This window comes from Haliotis asinina, chromosome 6 (genome assembly GCF_037392515.1).
Source record: "Haliotis asinina isolate JCU_RB_2024 chromosome 6, JCU_Hal_asi_v2, whole genome shotgun sequence".
Classification (NCBI taxonomy): domain Eukaryota; kingdom Metazoa; phylum Mollusca; class Gastropoda; order Lepetellida; family Haliotidae; genus Haliotis; species Haliotis asinina.
In genome coordinates, this window is record NC_090285.1 from 3,621,407 (window position 1) to 3,648,610 (window position 27,204).

General features: G+C 39.6%; 2 protein-coding genes across 7 annotated transcripts; one reads left to right on the plus strand and one right to left on the minus strand.

The window, feature by feature from the left end:
• Positions 1-1,346: 1,346 nt before the first annotated feature.
• Positions 1,347-5,922, minus strand: LOC137286772 (IST1 homolog). Of its 2 annotated transcripts, none has more exons than XM_067818763.1 (3): positions 5,487-5,922; positions 3,963-4,416; positions 1,347-3,298 (listed from the first exon to the last, which is right to left on the minus strand). In XM_067818763.1, exons 1-3 carry the CDS (start codon positions 5,753-5,755, stop codon positions 2,960-2,962), a joined length of 1,062 nt encoding a protein of 353 aa, XP_067674864.1. In that variant the 5' UTR covers positions 5,756-5,922; the 3' UTR covers positions 1,347-2,959. The 2 variants fall into 2 exon arrangements, with proteins under 2 accessions (XP_067674864.1, XP_067674866.1); XM_067818765.1 differs by having other exon boundaries at positions 1,348-3,295; positions 5,487-5,904.
• Positions 5,923-6,006: 84 nt separating this feature from the next.
• On the plus strand, positions 6,007-27,078 carry LOC137286486 (dehydrogenase/reductase SDR family member 6-like). 5 transcript variants are annotated; one of them, XR_010956994.1, is made up of 11 exons: positions 6,331-6,382; positions 11,834-11,945; positions 13,141-13,219; positions 13,509-13,605; positions 16,422-16,530; positions 17,142-17,202; positions 23,862-23,975; positions 24,367-24,425; positions 24,754-24,846; positions 26,426-26,592; positions 26,678-27,078. XR_010956994.1 is itself a non-coding variant. In XM_067818380.1 (10 exons), exons 2-10 carry the CDS (start codon positions 11,874-11,876, stop codon positions 26,477-26,479), a joined length of 738 nt encoding a protein of 245 aa, XP_067674481.1. In that variant the 5' UTR covers positions 6,007-6,050; positions 11,860-11,873; the 3' UTR covers positions 26,480-27,078. The 5 variants fall into 5 exon arrangements, 3 of the variants coding, with proteins under 3 accessions (XP_067674481.1, XP_067674480.1, XP_067674479.1); XR_010956995.1 differs by having other exon boundaries at positions 26,694-27,078; XM_067818380.1 differs by lacking the exon at positions 6,331-6,382 and adding an exon at positions 6,007-6,050 and having other exon boundaries at positions 11,860-11,945; positions 26,426-27,078.
• The last annotated feature ends 126 nt before the right edge of the window (positions 27,079-27,204 follow it).

The following is a 27,204-nucleotide window of genomic DNA, read 5'->3' on the forward strand; positions in this document are numbered from 1 at the left end:
TATCATATTTGATATGTAAATTCAACATATATATAAAAAAGATATTAATATGCATGAAAATGCAAATATCGTTTTCAGATAATATATTTTCTATCTGGAGTAGTTTAACGTCCAGTCCCGACATTACACTACCATGGAATGAGTTGTGTGTATTGTTTTTCTGTTTGTTTGTTCTAAACTTGTAGAGTAAATTCTTACATTTGTGTTGTGGCAAATTATATTTATACTACACGTATGACGTATCTAATAATTAACAGGGTGTGGGGATATATAGCGTGCATGTCTAACGCCACACGCAGCGATAATCTAGCTTTGTGTCAGAGGCTGTAAATCTCTGAGTCTGGACTACACTTACCTGTGATTCATATCACGTGAAACTGCGCTACATATATTCGATGATAATGACCTGATTCTGAAAGCTATCTCTGACTACAGTCAGTTGGTCTTGTACCAATTTTAACCCTATTCTCTGAGTGTTATATGGGATTATAAGAGTATTGCCAAGTGTTATATTCAAACACTAATTAAATATGCTGTCACATAGAGAGGCAAATAATTCGACTTCATGAGGAGGCATTGCGTATATTTTACGGACGCTTCAACGAGTGCCGTTCCCTGTCACCGGTGTTTTCTTGTGTCGATAGCAAGCTCATCAATCGTGAGGTATTTTTGTATGTGCTTCAAATTTTGTCGCGGCTAAAGGTAGTCTGTAATTGTACTAGCATCTATATAACATGTGTGTACTGAGCGATATATGATTATTATTCTCTGCACACAAGAACCACCTTGACGTAAAACTGACCCATCAAGGAGCAGAACTACTGTACACAACATGATTCAGCTAACAATCCAAAATGGTCCCTACTGACCTAATAATGCCCAGTCTAGTGTTTTTCTCTTAAGTGCATATAGCTGGAATATTGCTGAGTGCGGTATAAAAATAAACTCACTCACTCTCCTTACTGCAACTAAAATAGCATAACCAAGGACTACAACCAGCTGGATGTGTTGCAGTACTGACCATTTGAGACTGTTTTGTTTGCTGGAAAGTGTGTTGTTGTTTATCACATAAGGTTATTTCTCATAGGGTAGTGGTATAGCAAGCACACTGTAGCGTGATATTCCTCCTACAAGACACTGGACTGTGAAATACTACTGGTCATATTCATGAGGTTTGGGTACGATTAGACTGTGATGAACCAAGTGACAAAGTAGTCATCCTAAGAGGGCTACCCAATGCCTCACAAGTTGTAAGTCTGACAGTGGACGGACATAATTATACAACCAGTCAGCAATATAGGCAAGGTTCTCACAATGAATATTCTCCAATAACAACAAAACACAGGCTGATTTTATTTAAAATTGTTATTTTACTGAAACAGTAAATTGCAATGTGCAGAGAATTATAAAAAGGCATCAAATAAAAGAGTCAGTGATACACAGCTGATACATCCATGGACACCATGTAACGTGTTGTTAACATCACTATAATGTCAGCTAATGTTTTACAGATGCTCTGTAAAGTACAAAACAAATCTAAACACAAAGATTTTAATACTCTCTGTACTTTGTAATTATTAACTGAAACACATCTGCAGAACACTAATGTATATACAGCCTCCAAAATTCAGACCCTTTCCACAAAACACAATTACATGGATGAAGTTTTTCCGACCATTCCAGCTGCCAGGACCAAAGTTATCTTGTCTACACCAGTCCTCTAGCCACGTCTTACAGTGTTTGCACTAGACATGAAAATTTTGGAGTCATCATGCCTCCCTTGTGTCATAAGAGGGAGGCATGGACATGTTTTTGTGAGTCAGCTTCAGTATAGAACTTCCATCAACACATCAACTGTGATTAATTAATAACAATAAAAAACCAGGTAAGGCAGGTCAAGTATTTATTCAGAACTGAGCACTTAACTGGGAAACAATGAACTAAATAGCTTTAAACAACATATTACGACTTAGATTATCTGAACTTAGGGATCAGTAGCATTGTGTCAAATATTATGGAAGCTTTTACATTCACAGCATATTGAGATAATTTGTGCATCAAATATGCAGGATTTCTGTGTCTGGGCAAACACTGGTCTTAAGAAGAGCAAATTTCTAAACCTGTGTATCTTACCAGCTATGTTCCTGAGACTTCCTAAGACATATCAACATTGCTGTATCAGTATTTTAATATCTTTCGAACCAATATTTAAGTCCCATACAATCAATCCACAATAAATAAACTATCAGATTACTATCCAATACCCAGTATTTCTTGCACAAATCATACATTAAGCATGGACTAATCTCATTTACCTATAACAAAGTCATCATGGCCTTTTAAGTACCAGAAGTTAATGAAATTTAGTGGAATAATGACAAAGCTAATCAGAAGCAAACGTAGATCAATTTGTGGATCATCTTGGGTGATAAAGAAAGAGAAAATGGGGCTTGAAATGTTAAATATTTGAATGTACAAATAAGTGTGTGTCTGTATATACATATATATATTAAACATGCACATAATACATTCACTTGAAGATACCTGTCTCTATTCATCCCTTACCATGCTAACATTGTTACCAAATACATTGTGGTATTGTAGGCGAAAAGCATAACAAATAATGGCCTTCATGTCACTTTCTTATAACACTTAACAATTGGAAATTCTACATAAAAATAGAATTTTCACAACTTCTAGACAAGAACTGTAGAGATCCAATGACTCAAACATCAACATCTTTAACAGTAATAATTCTGACACCACGACCACAGCGAGTCCCCTGTGTGAAACTAGCATACAATGATACACAGCCTTCTGTATTTACCAGCAGGATTATATTGATTTCATCATCTTCTTCATCATGCTTTCTAGATGTGAATGATAAACAGTGAATATCTTGACACATACTATTTAAAATCTTGACGGGAATTAAACACACTGTACAAATCCAGAGAAATTACTTCTTCTTCTTGAGAGCTTCAAACCTCTTGGTCAGGTCATCAAAGTCAACATCCTCTCCCCCTGCTGAGCCTGACCCCACAGTGTTACCAAGGTCTGGGAGGGTATTGGTGGGGACAGCGGGCAGATCGGGGATATTGAAGCCTGGATTGGGAGGCATGGCTGGCTTGACATTGTTGTCATACAGCTGATCCTGACTAGGGTACGGAGCTTGAGCACCGTTTGGTTCTGGGTAGCCAGGGGTGTTGTATGCTGGAGGTGGTGACATACTGGGGGGCCCTGCAGGGGGTGAAGTTGGTAGTGCAGGGGGTACTTTACCAGCGGGATAAGGTTGCTGCTGAAAAAAACAAGGATGACAGCGTAAATTTCTACTACAGCATGAAATATGTTACTAATTAAGACACAAGGAAAAAACAGCAAATGACTTTGTTTATAATTTTGTTATTAATTACACTAAATGGTCAATGTCACATGAAAGAAAGTCTTGTCTTGTGTACATGTATGTTATAAGTTAGCACTAACCACATCACTCCACAGAGAGAATGATTTTGTTAAAATAAACATAATATTATGTAATGAGAGAATGTGTTTGACAGTTCAAGGGAAAAAACAAAACTCCTTCACTGTTTGATACAAATAATGGAAATGAAGCCTGGTCATCAGTCAAAGATGATTTGAACATATTTCTGAATAGTTACAATGTCCATTATCAACATTAAGATATTCATTTTGAATCTAGCAAAGCATTTTCAACACTGTGGTCAATATAGAAATATATTCTGATTAATATATTACAACCCATACATACAAAATAATGTTACAGAATGTCTCCTAGCATAAATAGTAACGGCACCTTGGCAATGGCATGTAGGAACTACTAAGTACAAGATCACATCTAAAATTGTACTGTAGCCCTTTGTTCCACATTAAGGAAACAGGCCAACAGACTAGTGATGTAGCGCATCATTGCAACAATAACACAGTATCTACTGCCATCGCACCTGTGGTGGGTAGGACACGTTGTTGGCTGGGTAAGGAGCTGATGAGGCTGAAGGTACAGGCTGGAGTGCCCCCATACCACCACTTGGGCCTGATCCTCCTCCTCCACCTTTCCTGTCTTCATTTCCAAAATCTATCAGCATATTCTCTGCCAATAGTATCTCATCGTGGGACATGACCGATGCATCTGGCACAAATGGAACATTATAAGACTTGGCAATCTCATCCATATATCTTTCCACCAATGTCTTGGGTGGTGCTTGAACACTCAGTTTGTGCATCACTTTTTCACTGACATTGTTCAGGGCATTTGATCGACATGCCATTCCAAATTCTTTTCCATATTTGGCTGTAAATTCATCAGTAACTGCTTTCAGTTCTTGGACATCAGCTTGTAGTCTGGGTGTTGCCCATATTATGCTTGCAATAGATTCCTCCAATCCAGGATCAAGTTCTCTGTAGAAATCAATACATAATAATGGTAATGGTTTTGAATGACCACATTTTAACATGCTTATATGTAAACATTCTCATCAACAAGACATGAAACTTTAGGGGAGATGATATCTTTAGTACTCAGCAGTCCTGCTACTAGTAGTAATACATTTCAGGGCTACTTCTTTCATCATCTGAATGAGTTTAGTTTTTGTGATGTTTTAAGCAATATTCAAGCAATTTCACAGTGGGGAATACCAGAAATGGACTTCACACACTGAACCCATGGGGAGAATCAAACCCAGAAGTTCAGCATGATAAGCGTATGCTATAACCATGTTAACCATTTAAACCCCTGATTACTAAGTAACTGTATGTAAGTATACTAACAGGTACACATATATAAAATCTGATATGGTTAAACAATATAGCACTGGTGTACAGTGATACAAAATTGTAACAAATAAAACCTGGAAGGCACTGGAATCAACAAAGAAGAAATCAAATAATCACTGGATGTTTAAGTTGCAAAACGTGATTTGACTGGGTGTAGTATTACTGAAGCAGAGTATTTTGTGTTTTGAGATAATAGATGTCATCCATCATTGATATTGGTAGTGTTCCCCTAGGCACATTTAGGAGGGCGCAGCGCCCTGCCCTTTGACTTATGCGCCCTGCCCTTTTTCGCCTCAATCGCAGCCATTTACTATGACGAGTGTGTATTTTCCAGATTTGAAATGCTTTTTTCAAATTCTAATCTTAAAATACAAACTGAGAAGCGTAAAAAACTTACTTTTAAATTGAAATTATAAGACAATTTGACTTCTTATACATGTTGTTGTTTTTCAAATAATCCTCACCAACATGCCCTTTGAGGTTTTGAAGTGCCCTTTTCCATTAATTTACCCTGCCCTTTCTGAACCCTAGGGCGAACACTAATTGAGAACATATTGTATCACATAATTTTGTTGATAAATATTGAAGTACACTGAAAATATATCATAGATAAAACACATCTATGCTTTTCTTATCATGTGATTATTTTTTAAACTCTGTAACCTACACTACATCATCATGATGAAAAGTCTTACTTTTGTGTTTGAATCAGCCCAAACCGTGCCAACAGCAAGTCACAGTACATCTCCAACAGCTCCATAGCTTCAACCAGATAATCTTCTCGAATGATGTGTTCCACCCTGATTCTGGCTCGATCTTCCTTACCGGCTGTAATATAGTCGGCGATTTCTTTCCTCGATTTCAAAGCTATTTCCGTCTTTTTCTTTTCTAACAACTTCAGACGGTTTATCACCAATCTGAGGTTAGTTTTGAGTTTTGTGTAATTAGGGCCGCTCTTGAACATGGCGAAAGTTTAACTGTTAACTTTCAGTAACAGATAAATCCAGTTGTCACTTGAATGAAACGTGGGTATGAATCAAAACACTGTTTATATAGAATCTAGCGATCACAAGACTCTTAGGTCAGACATGTTGTGACGTCATATCCCAGGCTCAGGAACAGTGCACTTGTAGTGACATTAGATATTCCTGCGACAGACACACTGTTTCATCGCTGTTAGGAGCTAGTCTATTTTTATAAAATGATGGCTGGAAATAGAGATCCGAAATCATGCCCGTATTTCAGCTTCATCGAACATAGTACACAGATTTGTTACATGTTATTTTTGCTTACAAATATATGTATTTATATTTTTTCCTCAAGCAGACTGAAAACCTTTGTTTTTATTTTAAAAGAAATTAAGAGGCCGAAAATATGATCTAAGAAGACCGTATACATTACGTTTTCAGTTTTGCCGTTGATTGATTATTAACTCTAGTATTAAATAAAAAATAATTAAGTGTTGATTCATTCAAAAAAATACCACAGCGTTGGGACGATTGCAACGCTCGCAACAAAGGGACACTACTCTGTATATTACAAAAGGTAAGGGTTCAAAGGTCATATGTCAACTACGCAGTCTTTATCCAAGGTAAGCTTTTTTACTGAACACACATTTTTGTAAATTTAAATCGCAAGTTTCATATGAATGCTAGATTTAGGCATGAATGCTTATGCCATCATCAGAAAAAAAAATGAAGCTGGAACGCCCCATCTCTAGTAGCCCTAATCAGGCTAATGTAGAATCTAGGGCCATGTCTCTAGCCCTGTAATTATACATAGAGTTGCCTTGTTAAAGGACAGTGACAACTTGCCTACATTGCTTTACGTCTGACCTACTAAATTCGCTCTGCAATCATATCAGCAAATGATAATAATGATGGTCTTTCTAATTAGAGATACAACTTAAATATGTATCTCAGCTATGAGTGTCTAAATGAAACAAGGGATAATCTGCAACAGTAATAGGTCACTCGCTTGTTTTCTTTACTATTTGTAAATTAAGGTGTGCCTTTTCATGCTGCAACGCACACAGTGACTTGACTTGTTTCGAGTGCAACTTCAGTTGTGTTTAACAGAACTTCAGCCAGTTTATTTTATCAGTTGGAATTTTACAATGAATGAATAAATAAATAAATGCATGAATTATAGTAAGAATTAAAAGCATGAATTATGTGAATAAATGAAAGAAATAAAGAAAAAGAATAAAAGAAATAAGTACATATGTGAATGAATGAAAGAGTAAATGGTACAGCGCATCCTTCACTCCTAAAACACGTTAAAGAACACAAAAGTATCGCGAGAACACATGTGTTAACTCCATCTGTCCTTTTAAAAAATCTACTTTGAGACATTTTTGTTTCCATTAATAATTAATTCAGATATCTTATTGCATGTGGGGAATGGCATGGACATCAAAATGTTAACTGACACTGTCACACACCCCTCAAAAACAGAAAGTTTAAAACTGGCATAAAGCATTCTAAACAGTTTTTCCAGTTTTGTCAAATAATATGATCAACAAGAAAGAAAGAAGTTATGGAACTATAACCCACGACCATCAGTGGTGGATCAGATCAGATCGGCGATATGTCATATTTTTCACATACTTATGTTTCCGTTCTAAAAATTAAACGATGGTGTGAAAGAAGTTTTTATCGGCACAATTTAGTCTATCTTCGCGGTGAATCGAGAATGGAAGCCAGTGAGCTATAACATACCAACGTGAAACTTAACTACAAATCTACTGTCCTAATACAGACACTAATACCAATTATTTGATTTAAACTGAAGTGACAAAATAGTTAAGTTATCTTCTATATGTAGGATTTCAGTTGTTACAATGCTCAGCAAATTTAATCAGCAGTTGAACATAAATCGGGCTCAATCTTACATACCGCGTTGCCGCCATATTGGCTATACTGGTTACGTAATGACCCGAGACATTGATGAAGTTTTCATGAAGTTTCTTCATTCCCTCTATATATAGTCTCCCTGATGAAACATACTATTAATAGTATATATTGGTGTAGTTATGGAATATGTTAGTCACCCAATGATATGATAAAAGCGTGATTGATATATCTCAAGAAAAAAAATTATTGCAAAGTTAGGAGATAAATCTACTGTGGTTCTATATGCTATGTAATACCACCATACAAGCCTCTGTTATTTCAACTGGGAGCCAAGTACTTTTGTCAACCACTGCCTGCTAAATACAATGCTGTATTTACATCAAAAGCAATGTTCCATGATAACATCTCCATACTTACTCTTTATTGTGTTAGCTAGTATAAAGATAGGTTACTGTCAAATCTATCTGTTCCTCTTGCATCTTGAAACCCATGAAGATCTGGGTCAGGTTTGATCTTCCGCAGCCCATGATTGTTGTAAGAGATGACTAACAGGATACTATGGTCAGGTTTGCTGACTTGTTTCGATGCATGTCATTAGTTCCCAATTGTGTAGTCCGATGCTCATGATGTCACTGGATTGTGTGGTCCAGATTGGTTATTTACAGACCACAATCATATAGCTGCAATAGTCCTGAAAGTGGTGTTAGACAGTAAGCAAACAAAAATAAACTGGTATCATGAAAGATAATTCTCCCATGACCTCAGTAAATACTACTTGCAATGTGTTTGGTTTTCAATCAAATTTAGAGCTATAATAATTTTGTTTTTTTGTCAACAGCACTATGTTTATCTCCAAAATAGGGGCAAAAATATTATGCTGCTGCTCCTAAATGTTAATGAATTAAAGGACAGATTCATGCCTATACTATACAATGGATCTACATCAACTGATACTGACTTTGTTTGCAAAAGAAAATTTCAATTTCAGGTTTACCTTTGATTTTTAATTAATATTGTCACTGCTATCTAAGCCAAAGGTGCATATGCCCCATAGCCCTGATAGCATCCTCTCTATAGCCCTGATAGCATACTGTATGTGGCCATGATAGCATACTGTATGTGGCCATTATAGCATACTGTATGTGGCCATGATAACATACTGTATGTGGCCATGATAACATACTGTATGTGGCCATGATAGCATACTGTATGTGGCCATTATAGCATACTGTATGTGGCCATGATAACATACTGTATGTGGCCATGATAACATACTGTATGTGGCCATTATAGCATACTGTATGTGGCCATGATAACATACTGTATGTGGCCATGATAACATACTGTATGTGGCCATGATAGCATCCTGTATGTGGCCATGATAGCATACTGTATGTGGCCATGATAACATACTGTATGTGGCCATGATAACATACTGTATGTGGCCCTTATAGTATACTGTATGTGGCCATGATAACATACTGTATGTGGCCATTATAGCATACTGTATGTGGCCATGATAACATACAGTATGTGGCCATTATAGCATACTGTATGTGGCCATGATAACATACAGTATGTGGCCATGATAACATACTGTATGTGGCCATGATAACATACAATCTATAGCCATTATTCCATACTTTCTATAGTCCTGGTACAGATTTTTGTCTTTTGAAAACCTAAAGGCTGGTGGGAAAAAAAATAACATTTCTAATCAAATAATAGTCCTTCTAAATGCTCAAAGTATTTTACTTTTGGGAATTTATGAAATGAACAAGGGAGTGATTGGGAAAGAGAACTTTGACATTGGGCCATTTTCAGGATTATTAGCCATTTCCTGAATTTTTAATGGGCCACTGCCCATGTATCAGTATTTAACTTACAAATTTTAATGAGCCATTTTTCATTCTAATGTGCAAAATGTCACTTGGCCCTGGCCTTTCCCAACCAGTGATATGGGTAAAAAAACAACCTAAAAAGTATTTTCTTGTGAGTTTACATTTTTAGCCAATAAGAACATTAGAATTTGAGTTTTTGAGTGGGGAAAATTAATTTTTGGGTTTTTTTTGTCTCATTTTTAAAAAAAGTATGACAGGTGGATCCGTAAACCAAGACATAAAATTGGTCTGGCCTTAGCTGTAATATCATATTGTCTATGGCCATGACATTATAGAATCTATATCACTGCTAGCATACTGTCCATAGCCATGATGCCGTATTTCCTATATCCATGACAGCGTACTCTCTATGGTTATGACAGCATACAATCATAGTCACAATAGCATACTCTCTGTGTAGCATACCATGATAGTGCCCCATCTGTATTTACCATCTCGCCATTATAACTGAATTTTGTTCAATAAAGTATGAAAGTCAGTCTCTTAATTGTGATTATCACAGTTACAAGTAGAGGTGCGAGTGAGCTTGATTTGTGATTATCACAGTTATAACCAGTAGAGGTGCGAGTGAACCTGATTTGTGATTATCACAGTTACAACCAGTAGAGGTGCGAGTGAGCCTGATTTGTGATTATCACAGTTATAACCAGTAGAGGTGCGAGTGAGCCTGATTTGTGATTATCATAGTTATAACCAGTAGAGGTGCGAGTGAGCCTGATTTGTGATTATCACAGTTACAACCAGTAGAGGTGCGAGTGAACCTGATTTGTGATTATCACAGTTACAACCAGTAGAGGTGCGAGTGAGCCTGATTTGTGATTATCACAGTTATAACCAGTAGAGGTGCGAGTGAGCCTGATTTGTGATTATCACAGTTATAACCAGTAGAGGTGCGAGTGAGCCTGATTTGTGATTATCACAGTTATAACCAGTAGAGGTGCGAGTGAGCCTGATTTGTGATTATCACAGTTACAACCAGTAGAGGTGCGAGTGAACCTGATTTGTGATTATCACAGTTACAACCAGTAGAGGTGCGAGTGAGCCTGATTTGTGATTATCACAGTTGCAACCAGTAGAGGTGCGAGTGAGCCTGATTTGTGATTATCACAGTTACAACCAGTAGAGGTGTAAGTGAGCCTGATTTGTGATTATCACAGTTGCAGCCTTGTCTATGGCAGTACAAACAAGAGTTGCAGTACAAATTCATTAGTGACATAGCATAAGAGCAGAGATTATATGAATAAGACCACTGATGTTAATATTCATCTCTTAGCAACAGTAAACCAACTTCCAAAATAGTCCATAGCTGGATACAATGATCACCACACGCTATGCTGGTCATCATGTACGATAAGAGGCAAGAGTTAACTGCCCTTTATCCTTACTTAAAAAGGTATATCCCTGTATGAGAAAATCAGTTGATGTTTTCTGTTGTACATTCCACAACTCTATCAAAATATTGTAAAAGTCTAAATATAGTACACCATCAGTGAATATCACATGAAATACGTGGGACACACTGTATGTCACTACCTCATAACACCACTCAAAGTTAAGACCTTTAGACAGGTCAATAATATTTCATGACCAATCCCCCACAACTGTGAGTGAAGTCTTCCACCAAACACATCTTGCTGATTTGTTGTGGTTTTCTGGTGATTAGTCTGTTTTCCAAACATGGAACAGGGATGTAATTGATCAATTATTTCATACTGGTATATAATATCTGGTATGCAAATGTTGCTCAAATACAAAATAAATTTAACATTTTATGAAGATGTAATCCTAAAAGAACTTGTCTTGGCAGGCTATGTTTGTCCTGGATGAAAACATTGCAAGGATCTTTTGGAATGACTTTAAGACCATACTGCTTTATTTCACCATGCACCAAACCTACTGAATGTGAACACGGAGATTATCTTACATGAATATATCAGGTGCACTGGCTTACATAATCATTAATCAGTGAAACTGTCAAATAGGAATTTGTTCTCATAATGATAAAAATTTGTCATAAAATGCCTTATGTTCAGAAATAAATACATGTGTGAGACCTTGTACCTGTATACTTCAGGTCCAGGTGACAATATTGTTTGGCTTAGTCACATGACAAAGATTATGTAACTGATGTATTCACAGAACCTTTACATATTAGTTTTGACTTGACCAACAGCTGATAAACAGCTGACAACCTTGACATTGGACTACACGTGACATCACAAATACATGAAACATATTGGGCACATCCATCCTGCTTTGTCAGTTCAATATGCTGGCTTATTCCAGATCGTCAGCCACTCCTTGTGTGTCAGGTGCTAGGAGCAACATGGGTCGCGTTGATGGTAAAATTGTTGTTGTTACTGCCGCTGCACAAGGCATCGGAAGAGCATCAGCTGAGGTGAGTACATATCATCTACAAAGATGTACTCTTCTTTCAGAGAAGCTGACATTTCATAGTGATATCAGTCATATTTTCTGTATTAGACTTTGTAAAACTAATAGTTGTTGCCATGGAGATGGAAGAACACCAGGTGCCGATCAGGAAGGATAAACCTATATTCTGTCATGCACCAGTATGTAATACTCAGGCACCATCATGAAATATTCTGTCATGCACCAGTATGTAATACTCAGGCACCATCATGAAATATTCTGTCATGTTACATCATGTATTATTCTGTGATGCATCATCAGGTATTCACGGTGAAGATGTATTTGGTACTCTTACCACCTAATATTTGTTGAAATTGACAACTATGCCTTGGTTTTGATTATATATGTTGTCAATATTCAAGAACTATCCATGCTGTTTAGTAATTTAGTAAATATGTGTACTTTTATAAATGTAGAAACAGATATTTAGTGTTTATTGTATTTTAAAAAGCATATCTCTTTGTTAAACGATTAAATATGTTTTAAACTCAGTTAACCAGATTGTAGATCTGAATTGTACATCTTACAAAAATATAGGTCATTGTTTGATTGTAAAGCAGATTGTACATTTGATTTGTTTGTATGTTGATCAGCAACAAATTTGACCAGAATTGATACTATGAGTATACTCATAGTGGCAGTCATTGTGTTAAAATATATACATTGACTGCAAGCCCCTCACAGCAGTATCACACATGCTATGTACATTGTATTGTCTGTCAGTGCTTGTTATGTTTACATGTGATTACTGGAGTGATGCTCTTCCCCTGTCTGAACTTTCCCCATTGCTTGTGAAGTTGAGTCTCTACTTGTTTATCATCTTGTGGGATTTAAGGGAAATCCCAGTCATGCCGTTTAGAACCAGTCTGAATGATTTTAATGTAAATTGATTTAGAAAATAGAAATTACTCTTAAAATTCACTTAAAAGGTTAGGTCCAATCTCATGTTTTAATTGGAGATAACTTTATCATATTAATAATGTGTAGACCACTAGGAAATGTGACCAAAAGTTCTGCATTACTCTTTTAACACCCTAGCACCAAACGTTCTCATATGCCCAAAGTTAGCACATGACTGTCTGAATCTTTATTATATGACACTGACCACAGTCTGGGAAGTTTAGGTGTGTATCACACACTGATTCTGAGTTCTCTTGTAGGCGCTGGCAAGGGAGGGAGCCCGGGTGATTGCGACAGACATCAACGCTGACAAGCTGAAGGAGCTGGAATCCATAAAAGGTGATATTTCATGCTGCAAATAGAAACTAAGATCTAAATTGAGTTTAGTCTGTTTTCTTTTTAAATAATAATAGCACTAATGCATTAATTAAGAAGATCATTGTTTTAATGTAAATAAACATGACATTTAATTTTGGTTTAAAATATGCATCCTTTTCAAGGGAGATCACTTGGGAGAAAAATGTTCATAAGCTTCAAAAGGGATGGTAAAAATATCTTGGTGATCAGAAAGAGTTGTATGCTGTTTCTGTCATTGTGAGTTTGTCAATACAATCGCTGATATTTACAGGTATCGAGACACAGCTCCTGGACGTCACATCAACAACAGATGTTGAAACATTTGTGGCCAAGTATGACAAGATTGATGTTTTATTCAACTGTGCTGGGTAAGAGACCAGTATGAATTAATTACGTGCTTTCCATACCTTTCCATTCACTTTGCATAATTCTTTCAACATGGAGCACTGATCATCATCTTTCTGTAAAAACTAGGATAGATTTTTAGTCCATTAATGGAAACTAATAGGCTCATTGTTTAAACATGTATTCATCCCCGCAAAGCACAGGATATAGTATCAGGTTCTGTCCATCTGTACGTCGATACATATAACGCATGAAACGGAATGTTTTCAGAACTGATGACTAGATTCTCTTTATGTTTAGTACCTAGGTTCATCGCAGTGAAAGAAAGGTCCCAGTCATTTCATTTCAAGGTCACAAACGGACTTTAACATTTTACACTTGTCAGCAAGATATCTCAAGAACTGTCCTCTGGATTTTCTTCACATTCAACACCAAACTTTATCTAGGGAAGGTGCAGGATTCAGTCAATTTTGGTGACCTTCACCTAATTTTCAAGGTTGTGGAGACACTTTAAAGACTTCAGCATGTTATATTGCATGTTAAGATAGCAAGATATCGCAAAACACATTAAGTGGATATTCTTCATATTTTACACCATGCTTCATCTAGAGATGGTTCACTTGGTTTTCTTCATTGATTTAAGACTTCCTTTGAATGTTTTTAAATAAACAATGACTTTCATGTCAAGGTCAAAGTGAATCTTGAAAATATTTGTATTTTTAACAACTACAGAGCAAAATATCAAGAGAGGTTGACTCGTCATGTTTTTGTTGACATTTAACTTTGCTATAAACTATGACCTTCACTTTCATTACTTTTTAAGTTTGATTTGATAATTTGTGGCAGGGGATTATGTTATCTTAGTGGCAATACATGTTTTATTTATGAAAATAACAGCATCAAATATGACAATGATAACAACAGTGTTGCTGTCGTTGGAATGTTTTATGTGTTGATCATAACATGCTTTATTATCCATACAGTGAAACATATCCGAGTACATAAGAATCATATGTTGCACACGTGTAATAAACCCTAAACCGAATTTCATTGGTCAGTCATCCGACCATGACAATGACCCCATTGGAATGTGGAACTACTTTTTCATTCATACCTTTCTCGCTACTACGAGAACAAACCAATGAAATGCTGTCAAATACAAAATGTTACATACATACAAATTTTTATACACCGTGTTTATTGCAACTGATGTCATATTTGGGATTTCACTTTCTTAGTAAAGTACAAATTCTAGTACTGTTTTGGTTGAGTCCCATCCGGGATTCGAACCCCCACACTCAGGGTCAGGCACCTAATCACCGTGTTTATTGATATGAGATTTCAAGAAAAGGTAAAAATAAATTTGGCTTGATAATGACAAAGTGGAGGACACATCACTGGCGACAAATGGCTAACTAATCACAGTCCGCAAACATTTGATTCAGAAGTTGCAGGACAATAACATAGCTCCAGCGGAAAATCGTGCAAGTGTCTGGACGTAAAAATGTACAGAGTGTGAACAATCATTCACGCCTTTCTGATGCACAACACAGGGAAGTGGGAAATCTGTTGTCTTCGACCGGCATGCTTCCATGCTCGCATCACGCATCTTCAATCGTTCCGTCATCTGAAGCTGTCCAAACTAAATCTACATCCCAATGCATGTCGTACACAAACATAAGCAGAGCTTTGGCTGGTGATGCTGTTCACACTATCCTCGGAGGTCCCATATAGGGGGGGACATTCCACATCAATATTGGCAAGTCTTCTATGGCAGTGAGTGAGACCGAGCCCGTTACAAAATGTCGCTGTGTTGCTCGCTCTCTTCTCAGTGACGCTTCTGATGACGAATAACTTTCCCATTGATAATGTCACCAGTTATACAATTCTAACAATTACTCAAGATGATAAAGATTAAATTTCAATTCAAAATATGTTTGTGTTTTTTGCCTTCGTGCAAGAGTAGCTAGTCAATATGTCACGCTCTTTTCTTAGTAGCATTACACAGGGAGTTTACGTCCATTGTGCCGTATCACTGTATTCTTACGCGACCTTGACCTTTACGTCAAGCGACAACAGCTGATTTTGTTTTATGTGGACCTTGTTGTTTAGAAATAAAAAAATTAGATACAAATGGGTAATAAAGAAATTAACACATGAGCAAGTGTGTCATATTGTTTTTACAAAACTCGTGTCAGAAAAATCTGTATATTTATTTTTCTTACACTCATTTCGTAAAAACAATATGACACACTCGCTAGTCTATTAATCTCTATTTATATCAGGTGGCATTATATCATATTATGGGGTGTGATATAACTTGCATTATATCAGGTGGTGTGATATCATCTTAAAATGTGTGATATAACTTGCTTTATATCATGTGGCATGATATATTATGGTGTGTGATATGACTTTCTCTATATCAGGTGGTGTGATATCATATTATGGTGTGTGATATAAATGGGTTTATAACAGATGGTGTGATATCATATTATGGTGTGTGATATCCCTTGCTTTATATCAGTTGGTGTGAAACACCTACACATTGAAATTAATGAAGCAACACCTGTATCTTAGAGCGACTTAAATGAACCTATGTGTACAATGTGTCAAAGATTTCCATAGCATGTGAATGTTGTAGTTAAAAGAAGGTTCCTGTCAAGGACCTCCTGTTGGTACTGTGATGCAAAATATTAATAAATCATTTAGAAAATGCTCTATTTTTTTTATTTACAGAATAATTAAGTTGTTGCTTAATTAATGTCCATCTGTATACATCTAATTGGCTGTGGTATATTTTAGTTGGACTCCCTGACATTTCATTCTCTCATCAAAGGTTTGTTCATAATGGCACCATTCTGGACTGTGATGAAAAGTCATGGGACTTTTCCTTCGACCTTAACGTGAAGAGCATGTACAGGATGTGCAAACAGGTCCTTCCCAAGGTGAGTCACAGTGGTCATGGTCAGGGGAGATAATTAGGTCAACTTTCTCTGAGTGAGCAAGTGAATTTAGTTTTATGCCTTTTTTAGCAACATATCAGCAATATCACAGCAGAGACACCAGAAATGTGTGGAATCAAACCCAGGTCTTTTGTGGGACAAGTGAATGCTTGAACAACTAGGCGACCACTCCTCCCCTAACCTCTACAGTCATGGTGAGGGCTGGTATGTATGTATCTGAGGTTCTGTTGGTGGGGCTTCATATGCAGCTGTCTCAGTCACTGAGACATCGGCAACATTATTGCTAATTATTATCATGCTCTGGCATCATTGTTAGTGACTGATGGTTATCAGTATTTTATGGTGTAGAAGGTTCGTGGGTTAATGCCCATCAGCATTGGGTTAAAACATGTTACATATTGTTGCCCTGCCTGGGAATTGGCATTAATGTAACAAATTCTTGTCAGCTTACATTCTGTATACAAGGCTATCGACACTAAACACAAAGCAGATTTACTGGTACAAGCATTACACATCCATGTTTATGTACAATAATCTTGAAAATGATGTCCCACCTCACCATAATAATTACTTCAGTGCCTGCATTATTTCAGATGGTAGCCCAGAAGTCTGGCAGTGTCATCAACATGTCCTCTGTGGCCTCCAGTATCAAAGGTGAAGATGTTATGTTGATGTATAGATGGTTTATGGGGATACAGATACAGGTTCCTCTGTCTGTCATGTTCAGTTCAATATTTCATCATGAAACTTGGTATGCATGTGATGCATGACCTGTACTGGGTCTTTCCGCTGGCTGGAATGTCAGTCAATACCAGGTCAACTTTGTGTGGCATGGACATCATTGGTGTATATGACAGGTGCCCCATACAGAATACTGATATGAGTTAGTGTTAGTCATTGTGTAACAATGTTGCATACAACAGTGTACAGTAGTAGTACAGAGGTGTGCTATAGTTTGACAGAGTTCTACAAATTACAACAGGGTACTATAATCCATTGGGTCTTTCCAGTCAATTCTGATATGACTCAGAGAATCTCTTTTTTGGAGTCTTTTTCTTATGTAAATATACTGAACAGCAAAAGAAACACAACTTTGTTTTATTCGTCAGGTATTCACAAAGAAGACGTAAACCAGTCTTCTAAAAATACCAGAAAGCCCATAGGGCTGATAACAGAAAATATTGCTGGCCCTGTTAACATGGAAACAAAGATAAAATGATGTAATTAATTAATCACTTATAGTGAAGTAAACTTAAACATGTGCAAAAGCAAATTTTGAAAAGCATAACTTAATGGTCACTGTTGATTTATTTAGTGCTACTGCCAGTGGCAAGAATGTTCTCGGCACCTTCTTCATCCCATGAGTGGAGAGGATTTGTAACCCTCCCTGTGAAAAGTAAACATGTGCAACAGCAAGTTTAACAAATACAACAAAATTTGGTACTTACCTTACCATAGGTCTATAGCATATTACCTCAACCTTTGCTTAGTAGGAGATCTAACGGAGTTGAATAGCCATTCAATCTAGCATGGCCACCTCGCATGTCATGATACGGAAGTATCTGAATCTCCCCACTGCACATGCGCACAGACTCCACAAGAACTTCATTTTTAATTCAAGCGTTGTCTAATCTAGACGTGGTTGGATTGTGAAAAAAAAATTTTCAGTGTTAATAAAATTTAACCTTTCTTCACCTTTACACTATTCCTTTCAGGGATATTGTGTGTGGTATGTGTATTTTTCAATCGTGTCAATTTTAAGATATATTTACGTTATTGTACACTTGTCGGCTACCTTGTATGAGACATGTTACATGTCTCTTATTTTCGCAGTTGCCTTCATATTTATTACAGGATCGTTTTTTCGCTTTGTTAGTGGACTGTTTTTTTGTCCGCCGTAGCTAGTTTTATGTCTCTAAACACTGTTTTTAGTGTAAATTCTGCTGTCTTTTTCGAAATGGCAGCTATTTCACTTGTGTATTGCAAGCATGCTGTTGCACGGGGAGTGGAGCAGTCCACTCTGCGGTAAGGGGTATTTTTACTTCTACCTTTATTATCACGTTGTTATTTGGATTTTTTACTGTAATTGTGTGTGACACGCCACTATTGTGAAGTTTGCAAAGGATTGAAGTCCGGCAAGGACCCACACCCTTTTTGCCCGGATTGTGCTACTGTGTCCTGCTCCCTCAAGCAGCAGTGTGCAGTGTTTGAGGAAGAGCATACTTGTCAGTAGTGAGGAAGAGGAAGACACAACAATTAAGGAAAATGTCTCGGTCTCCTGCATCCTCGTCTGGCTCGAGAATATCTCATCAGTGTAGTCCGGAGATTCAACCTTCATTGGAGTTACAGGGGACAGCATTGGATAATGCTGCTCGTGTGAAGACTTCACAACATCAGCATAATTCGGCGCTCCTGTTGTCAACGCTGATTCCGACGCCTACACTGATATCGACACTGACACCAGGTGGTTGGGTGGACTTGGTGCGACCTGAAGCTCTTACGCACCGAGAGGTACAACGGATTCTAAGGGTGTTACTTATACCTGACCCATCGGTGATGCCAAGTGCATATCAAGGACAAACTGCCATTCCGACTAGGACTCCTCCGTCAATTCCCAACTTTACTGGGACGTCACAGAGAGAGGAGCAGATCCATTTATTGGTGCCAGCACTGGTTGGCATATCCCAATCGGCTGTCGCCCCAAACTTAGAGAGATCGACGCTAGGATCTGGCGCACCAGCGTTCGGAGCGCCGTGGGGCACCGGGACTTTGACTAGTGATAACATGAGAACGGGACGTTCAGGTGTTAGAAGATCTTGTTGCAGAAGTCCCAGGAGTAGTTCATACAGTGTGTGTCGGCGCCATAGGTCACCATCCAAATCACCGGAGTGTAGAGGCAGATCCCTCCACCGCAGATAATGGAGTCGGTGCTCATGATCCCGATCTCCATCACTTTCCCGTGTCAGACAAGCGACACATAGGAAGCAGGCCAGTCAAACGTTTCGTGGAATTCTAGTGATGAACAATATTTCTCCCCAGATTACGAGGAGGACCCTAGGCAATTGAACGAGGAAGAGGGATCGTATTTGCCATTGTCTGCCATTTACGATTGGATTGCGGATAAGCTCCAAGAGTGCCCCTCCTCGACATCGGGGGTGGACAGTGCCAAGGCGATTAGGGTAGAACCTGAACTGTTGATTCCACCACACCCTATGGGATTTTGCCAAGTTATCGTTGAACGCTACCATCAGGGTGCCTAAGTCCTGGAAACAAGACTATAAAGTACATAGCCCTGATTTCGCATATTCCAGGGCAGTATTGGACGAAGCCATCAAGAGATTATCATCTTCCACCTCTTACAAGATTCAAGACTCCAAATTACAGGCTTTTGATACAGAGTTACGACGCATGCTAAAGCCAGTGTCCGCATTAGCATCGGCTACTTCGGCAGCAACTGTAGATTTAACAGAGCCTAATGAGTCCCGTTTGGAACATCTATCGTCATTGTTCCTGTGGCAGGGTAAAGTGTTGCATGACTTGTTTGGACACGTCCGGACAGCGCTGGCAATGACAACGGTCATACGCAGAATGGAGTTCCTGGATCTAGCGCCCCTATTCTAAGTGTTGAGGGTGTTTTCTGCCACAACTGGGACCTCCCACCCCCAGCCATGCCAGTGTTCCCTACACCAGTAGGCGGGAGACTGGGCATCTTTAGGAGGAACTGGTCCATCCTCAAGGATCCCTATGTTTCCAGAATACTAAAAAAAAGGGCTACAAACTACAGATTGTACAGTCTTCACCATTGACATCTCAGCCGGTGACACAGGAATATTCAGAGGCGCAACATCAGTTGTTGAGGGTCTTCCTTATTCCCAAGAAAGACTCCGACAAACTACGCATGATCCACAACATGGCAACGTTCAACAGCCATTACCTGATGGAGCCTCCACACTTCAAGATGGTGTCTCGAATTAGAACAGGTGCGCCTCAAATTGACTCTGGGTTTGTGGCTTTGCAGTCTCGACATACAGGATGCCTACCTGCACATCCCCTGCATCTACCCAGCTCCCAGGAAGTTCCTGAGGTTTGTATTCAAGGGTCGATATTACCAGTGGCGAGTCCTGCTGTTTGGGATTTCCATGGCCGCATGGCTATTTACCAGAATCACGGCATCCATCAGTCGGTTTCTTCATCTCAGGCAGATAGAGTTTGACCCAAATATAGATGACTGTCTACTCAACCAGTGTGAACCTCAGTTGCTACGCAGACAGCTAGACTTTGCCATCCATCTCCTGGAGCAGTTAGGGTGGATGATGAAAAGTTGCAGTTACAACCCACGCAGGAGTTGGTGTTTATCGGGGGCCTATTCCTGACACAGTACGATCGTGTTCGGATTCCCCTAGACCGATGGGGAAAGATCTCCTGGTTCATAGCGAGGGGTCCGTCAAAACCGTTGCTCCTCAGAGAGTGGCAGTCTCTTTTGGGAAAACTGACGTCGGCACAGGACTTATCACGCAGGGGGCGTCTGATGCTACGTCTGTAGCATACATACAGGCAGACGACGTCACAATGCGCCTGTTGCTTCCAGCACATCTACACCAATACCTGTGCTGGTGGACGATCAAGTGGAATGTCTGCGACGGAGTTTGTTTGACCAAGTTTGTGCAGGACCACGAACTATTTGTCGACACGTCGCTCCAGGATTGGAGTGCACATCTCAGCGATCGAACAGGTCCGACGCAGAAGCAAAGTGGCTCTCGAGCTGGAAGCAATGATTTTAGCTGTAAGTCACTGGGTGCTGATGCTACACCACTCCAACCTACTGATTGTCTTGGACAACATGACGGATCAGATGTTTCGTCTAGCCAGCATCTTAGATGCAAACGACATCAAAGTCAGAGCTGGGCATATTCCAGGTTGCAGAAACGTACCAGCCGATTGCGCTCTCGAGAAGCCGTCCCTGACCTAGTGGGTGCTTCACCTGGAGATATTTCGGCTCATATGCCAGAATCACAGACACCAACTCATAGACCTGTTCACCACGAAGTTCAACACCCAGCTTCCAGTATACGTATCTCCGATACCAGACCCGGCAGCTTGGGCAGTCGACACTCTGTAGATATCGTGGGAAGGACTGGATGCATAGACCTTCCCGCCACCAGTATTAATACCAGCAGTAGTGGCAAAGCTCAAACTCACAATGAGGATCCGTCTGCTTTTGGTCGTGCCCTGATGGCCACCGAGGACAAGGTTCCCAGAACTATGCCGCCTCGCAGAAAAAGATCCATTCCAGCTCCCAGAGTAGGATCAGTTGTTACGCCATCACCACAGTCGGACACTGCCCCCGGTTTCATCTATACGCCTGGATCATTTGCAGAGGGCCAAGGGATAGTCATCTCAAGTGGCAAAGATGATTGACCAGGCGCACAACAGAGCTTCCACCCGATGACTCTATGTTGACTACTTTTGAGAAGTTCTGTGCCCAAAAGTCGCAGGACCCTTGTTGGCATCACCCCAGTTCCTGGTGGAATTCTTACGTTACTTGCGGTGTTCGAGGAAACTCAACGGCAGTACTATTGGGACCTACCTGTCAGCATTGAATTCAGTATTAGCTGTCAGAGGAGATAGGAAGGTCTCAAAGATCCCCAAACTAGTGGCTATGTTAAAGGCGTTCAAGCTGGAGGACCAAAAGGTCAAGTACCAGCCGCCAGCATGGGACCTAAATGTTGTGCTACAACATTTAAGAGATCACCCTTATGAGTCACTAGATAACACATCGTTTGATAATCTGACCAGGAAGATGGTGTTTCTGCTGGCATTAGCAAGAGCGGCGAGAGTGAGTGCGACTCACGCACTGGTTGTGACCATGATCCACTTTGAACAAACGAGACACTGTGCGGTTCACTTGGGCCTCCTCTTGGACTTCCTGGCAAAGAACCAGTTACCAGATCAGCCAGACAGACTATTTACCATCCTGCTCCTTGTGGCCATTATCAGACCAGAGGATTGGGAGGAACAGTTGCCTTGTCCGGTTCGGGCTCTCAGATTGTACATCAAGAAGTCTGCTCCTCGCTGGAGAACTAGGAAGAGACTGTTCCTGCCTTTTTCTGCAGCGTCCAGAGGAGAAGTCACTGGGAACACTATATCCTTATGGCCGAGGCAGACGATCCTGGCGGCTTATGATGCACAGATCCTTCCTCACCCGTCGTCTAACAACCTCCGGTGGTTAGTCATGAGCTACTACTCTGATTCTGGTTACAGTGACCTTCTCGAGAGATCATGGTGTCAGTTCAGAGAGAATCAGTAGTGGTCTGGCTGCCCGAGGCATTTGTGGGATCTTAAGACACTGACGTTCCTCTGGAGTTCTACACCACCGTCCTGTCTGTTGTATCCATATGCTATAGACCTATGGTAAGGTAAGTAAAAAAGATGTTTATATACTTACCTTACCATAGAGCGGTCAGTCCCTCCCAACGCTGGATGCTCCTCCCCACCACGGACTCTTCGGACCGTGAAGTTAAAGGTAAGTTCTTGTGCAGTCTGCGCGCGTGAGCAGTGGGGAGATTCAGATACTTCTGTATCATGACAGTCATCGATTGCAAGGCAGCCATGCTAGATTGAATGGCAATTCAACTCCGTCAGAGGTAATATGCTATAGATCTATGGTAAGGTAAGTATTTAAATATTTAAAATATTTAGATTTTAATATAGTGTTCTCAAGACCAATCACATTTTGTGTTAGATAAATTGGTATGCTGATCTGTGGAGGCTATGATTTGATTGATCATGAACTATCTATGCAGAAATCATCGTGCTACCACAATTGTAAATTATTTTTGAAATATTTCCCATAATCAATGATATGGTCACATATAAAACCTTAGAAATTGTATTTGTCCACAGGACAGGCTATAAAGTTGTAAGTTTGCCATGTACTGTAGCTAGCAAGCAGCAAGCTGCTAGGCATACACAGTGTAAAAATGAATGCTTCCTTTTATGAGATTTTATTTGTTTGAAGGTTGTGTTCTTTTGCTGATCAGTATACGTTGAGCTAACCCTCTCATCTCACATTATATCTCAAGTTACAAGAAGATCAGAAATGGTATGAAGGTCCTGGAATTCTTAGGCCTAGTTCTGGAAAATTCAGTAATGTTTCTGTGAGAATGTTACCATCTCGTCCTTTTCAAATATAACTACTGTTCTGTATTTACTGCTTTTAAGTTTGCATTGCCACTCTATTTTGTACAGGTGCTGTTATATCTTGGTAGTAATTCATATCAATTTGAAAACTGACTTTATCTTGTCCATGACAGGTACTCCGAACAGATTTGTTTATGGAGCAACCAAAGCTGCTGTCATTGGGCTGACCAAGTCAATGGCTGCTGACTTCTGCGCCCAGCAAATCCGATTCAACTGCATCTGTCCGGGTAAGCCATCTCATAGGCACCATAGTTTAATGGCTTACTCTAAATCATAAAGTAACAAAACTGATGTCTCTGGCCAACTCATCTTCTGAGTCGGGTGTTATGAGTAGCATGGGTTGTGAGGACAAATGTCTAATGATTCAGCAGCATGGGCTAGATGTCAGGGTAACTTAACCTTACCTTAACTCAACAAACCCAAGATGGAGATGGTATCATGTAACATTGTTTTGGAATGGTAAATACTTTTGTATAGGAATACAAGCTGTATATAGCCAGTTGTACATACCGGGGTAGATACCTCTTTATGTACATGTGAAGCAGTAACAAGCTTGTTCCAGTCTGACATGCTGACATATGTCATATAACACCATTCTCTCACTGTGTTATTCTACAGGCACTGTGGACACCCCCTCACTCAGGGACAGAATCAATGCCCTGCCAGACCCCGAACAGGTGGGTTAGTAAGGATTATATATAAGTGATTATGTCGCGTCTTGATCATCCAGGACACTTATTATTATGTATAATACTTATCTCACACGATAGAATCCCACCCCATCAGCAGATTATGGTTAGTTCTGGCTTGAAGACACACAGTCACATGATCGATTAGACAGGTTGCATGCTTTGTGTCAGCTTTCTGATATGGCTGAAGCTTGTTTTTTCAGAGAGGCCAAAAACTGATGATTTGCCTAGGCTTTCCTCTCTCAATGCGGTAATTATGTGTTAAAAATATGTTTTCATGCATTGGAAATTTAAACCAACAAACTCCCAATTTTAGGCTATGAAAGATTTCATTGCACGTCAGAAGTTTGGACGTCTGGGAACAGCAGAGGAGATTGCTAACTTGGTGCTGTATCTAGCATCAGACGAGGTACGTGTGAACTGATGCACTGTTGCAGCTCCCAGCCTTCCATAGTACGTCAGATGAGGTACGTGTGAACTGATGCACTGTTGCAGCTCCCAGCCTTCCATAGTACGTCAGATGAGGTACGTGTGAACTGATGCACCGTGGCAGCTCCCAGCCTTCCATAGTATGTCAGATGAGGTACATGTGAACTGATGCACTGTGGCAGCTCCCAGCCTTCCATAGTACGTCAGATGAGGTACGTGTGAACTGATGCACTGTGGCAGCTCCCAGCCTTCCATAGTATGTCAGATGAGGTACGTGTGAACTGATGCACTGTGGCAGCTCCCAGCTTTCCATAGTACGTCAGATGAGGTACGTGTGAACTGATGCACTGTGGCAGCTCCCAGCCTTCCATAGTACGTCAGATGAGGTACGTGTGAACTGATGCACCGTGGTAGCTCCCAGCCTTCCATAGTACGTCAGATGAGGCACGTGTGAACTGATGCACTGTGGCAGCTCCCAGCCTTCCATAGTACGTCAGATGAGGTACGTGTGAACTGATGCACTGTGGCAGCTCCCAGCCTTCCATAGTATGTCAGATGAGGTACGTGTGAACTGATGCACTGTGGCAGCTCCCAGCCTTCCATAGTACGTCAGATGAGGCACGTGTGAACTGATGCACTGTGGCAGCTCCCAGCCTTCCATAATACGTCAGATGAGGTACGTGTGAACTGATGCACTGTGGCAGCTCCCAGCCTTCCATAGTACGTCAGATGAGGTACGTGTGAACTGATGCACTGTGGCAGCTCCTAGCGCTTCCATGGTACGTCAGATGAGGTTTCAAGTTGTTCAAGTGAGCTTATGCCATGACTTGATTGTTCCTCGGCATTGTTAAAGTTGTCAGTAAAACATCAGAAACCAGTGAACCTATCTAACTGAAACTCCACATTATTCCTTTCAATGAAATTGTTTACAGCACTGAATATTTAATTTTCAATATGGTGTCCACTGATGTCCACCAAATGTAATGATATGTGACGGAGGTGTAGTTCATTATGCGACTTAACAATAATATTTTTCTATCCACATTCTATGTCAAGAGTGTTTGTTTCTTCCCAGCCCCGTATGTCAAGAGTGTTTGTTTCCAACACCGTATGTCAAGAGTGTTTGTTTGTTTCCAACCCCATATGTCAAAAGTATTTGTTTGCAAACCTGTATGTCAGGAGTATTTGTATGTTTGTTTCAAAACCCTGTATGTCAGGAGGGTTTGCTTGTTTGTTTACAAACCTGTATGTCAAGGGTGTTTGTTTCCAACCCTGTATGTCAGGTGTGTTTGTTTCAAACCTTACACCCAATTACGCAGATTGATGCTCATGTTGTTGATCACTGGATTGTCTCATCCAGACTCAATTATTTACAGACTGCTGCCATATGGCTGGAATGTCATGAATGTTTGTTTGTTTGTTTCCCAACCCTGTATGTCTGGAGTGTTTGTTTCCAAACCTGTATGTCATGAGTGTATGTTTGTTTCCAGCCCTATATGTCAAGAGTGCTTGTTTGTTTGTTTCCAATCCTTTTTGTCAGGAGTGTTTGTTTGTTTCAGTCCTCATATATAACCGGACAAGAGTTCATCATTGATGGCGGCTGGAGTCTATAACAACCTGACTTCATACAACTCATCCTTGAAATGGACTGCCATTAACGAATGGTGCCCTGATATCCTTGACATTGGGTCCCGTCTTCAGTCACACAAGGTTACAGATATATGCTGTAAGGTTGTACTCCAGAGAAGCTTGTGATGAAAATATAGACGAGAATGATGATGATAATGATTACTAACAAAGTATAATCCCAGATGTAACGTGTTACAGGTGATGATGATGATGATGATGATGATGATGATGATGATTGAAAAGGCAACGTTATCCCATACACAAGCCATCATTGAACAGTTTACAGTGTCTCTGTGATGCTGAAGTACTCGTTATGACTTGAGTGAGCACTGCTTTCTGAAAACATGGTGTGTCCCATAACTTATGACCCAACAAAACTTGAAAGTTGTGAAGGACACTTGATTTTATCATGACTATGTGTTATATATATGTCGTACTACCAGAGTCTGAAAACATCTGATTTTGTCGTTATGATGTTGGACATTGTCTATTACTAATCTTTAACTTTCTATTAAATCTGTCAAATACTAATCTTTAACTATCTATTAAATCTATTAAACATGTAGCTTTTACATAAATTCTCCTTACGAGTTGATGTTGATTTGTTTTAGGTCAGATGTACTAAGTTAAGGTGTACAGCCCCTCACTGTGATCAATGCCTTGAATGAGGTTCTTTAAAGTTTCACCACATTTGAATGCTTTGATGCTT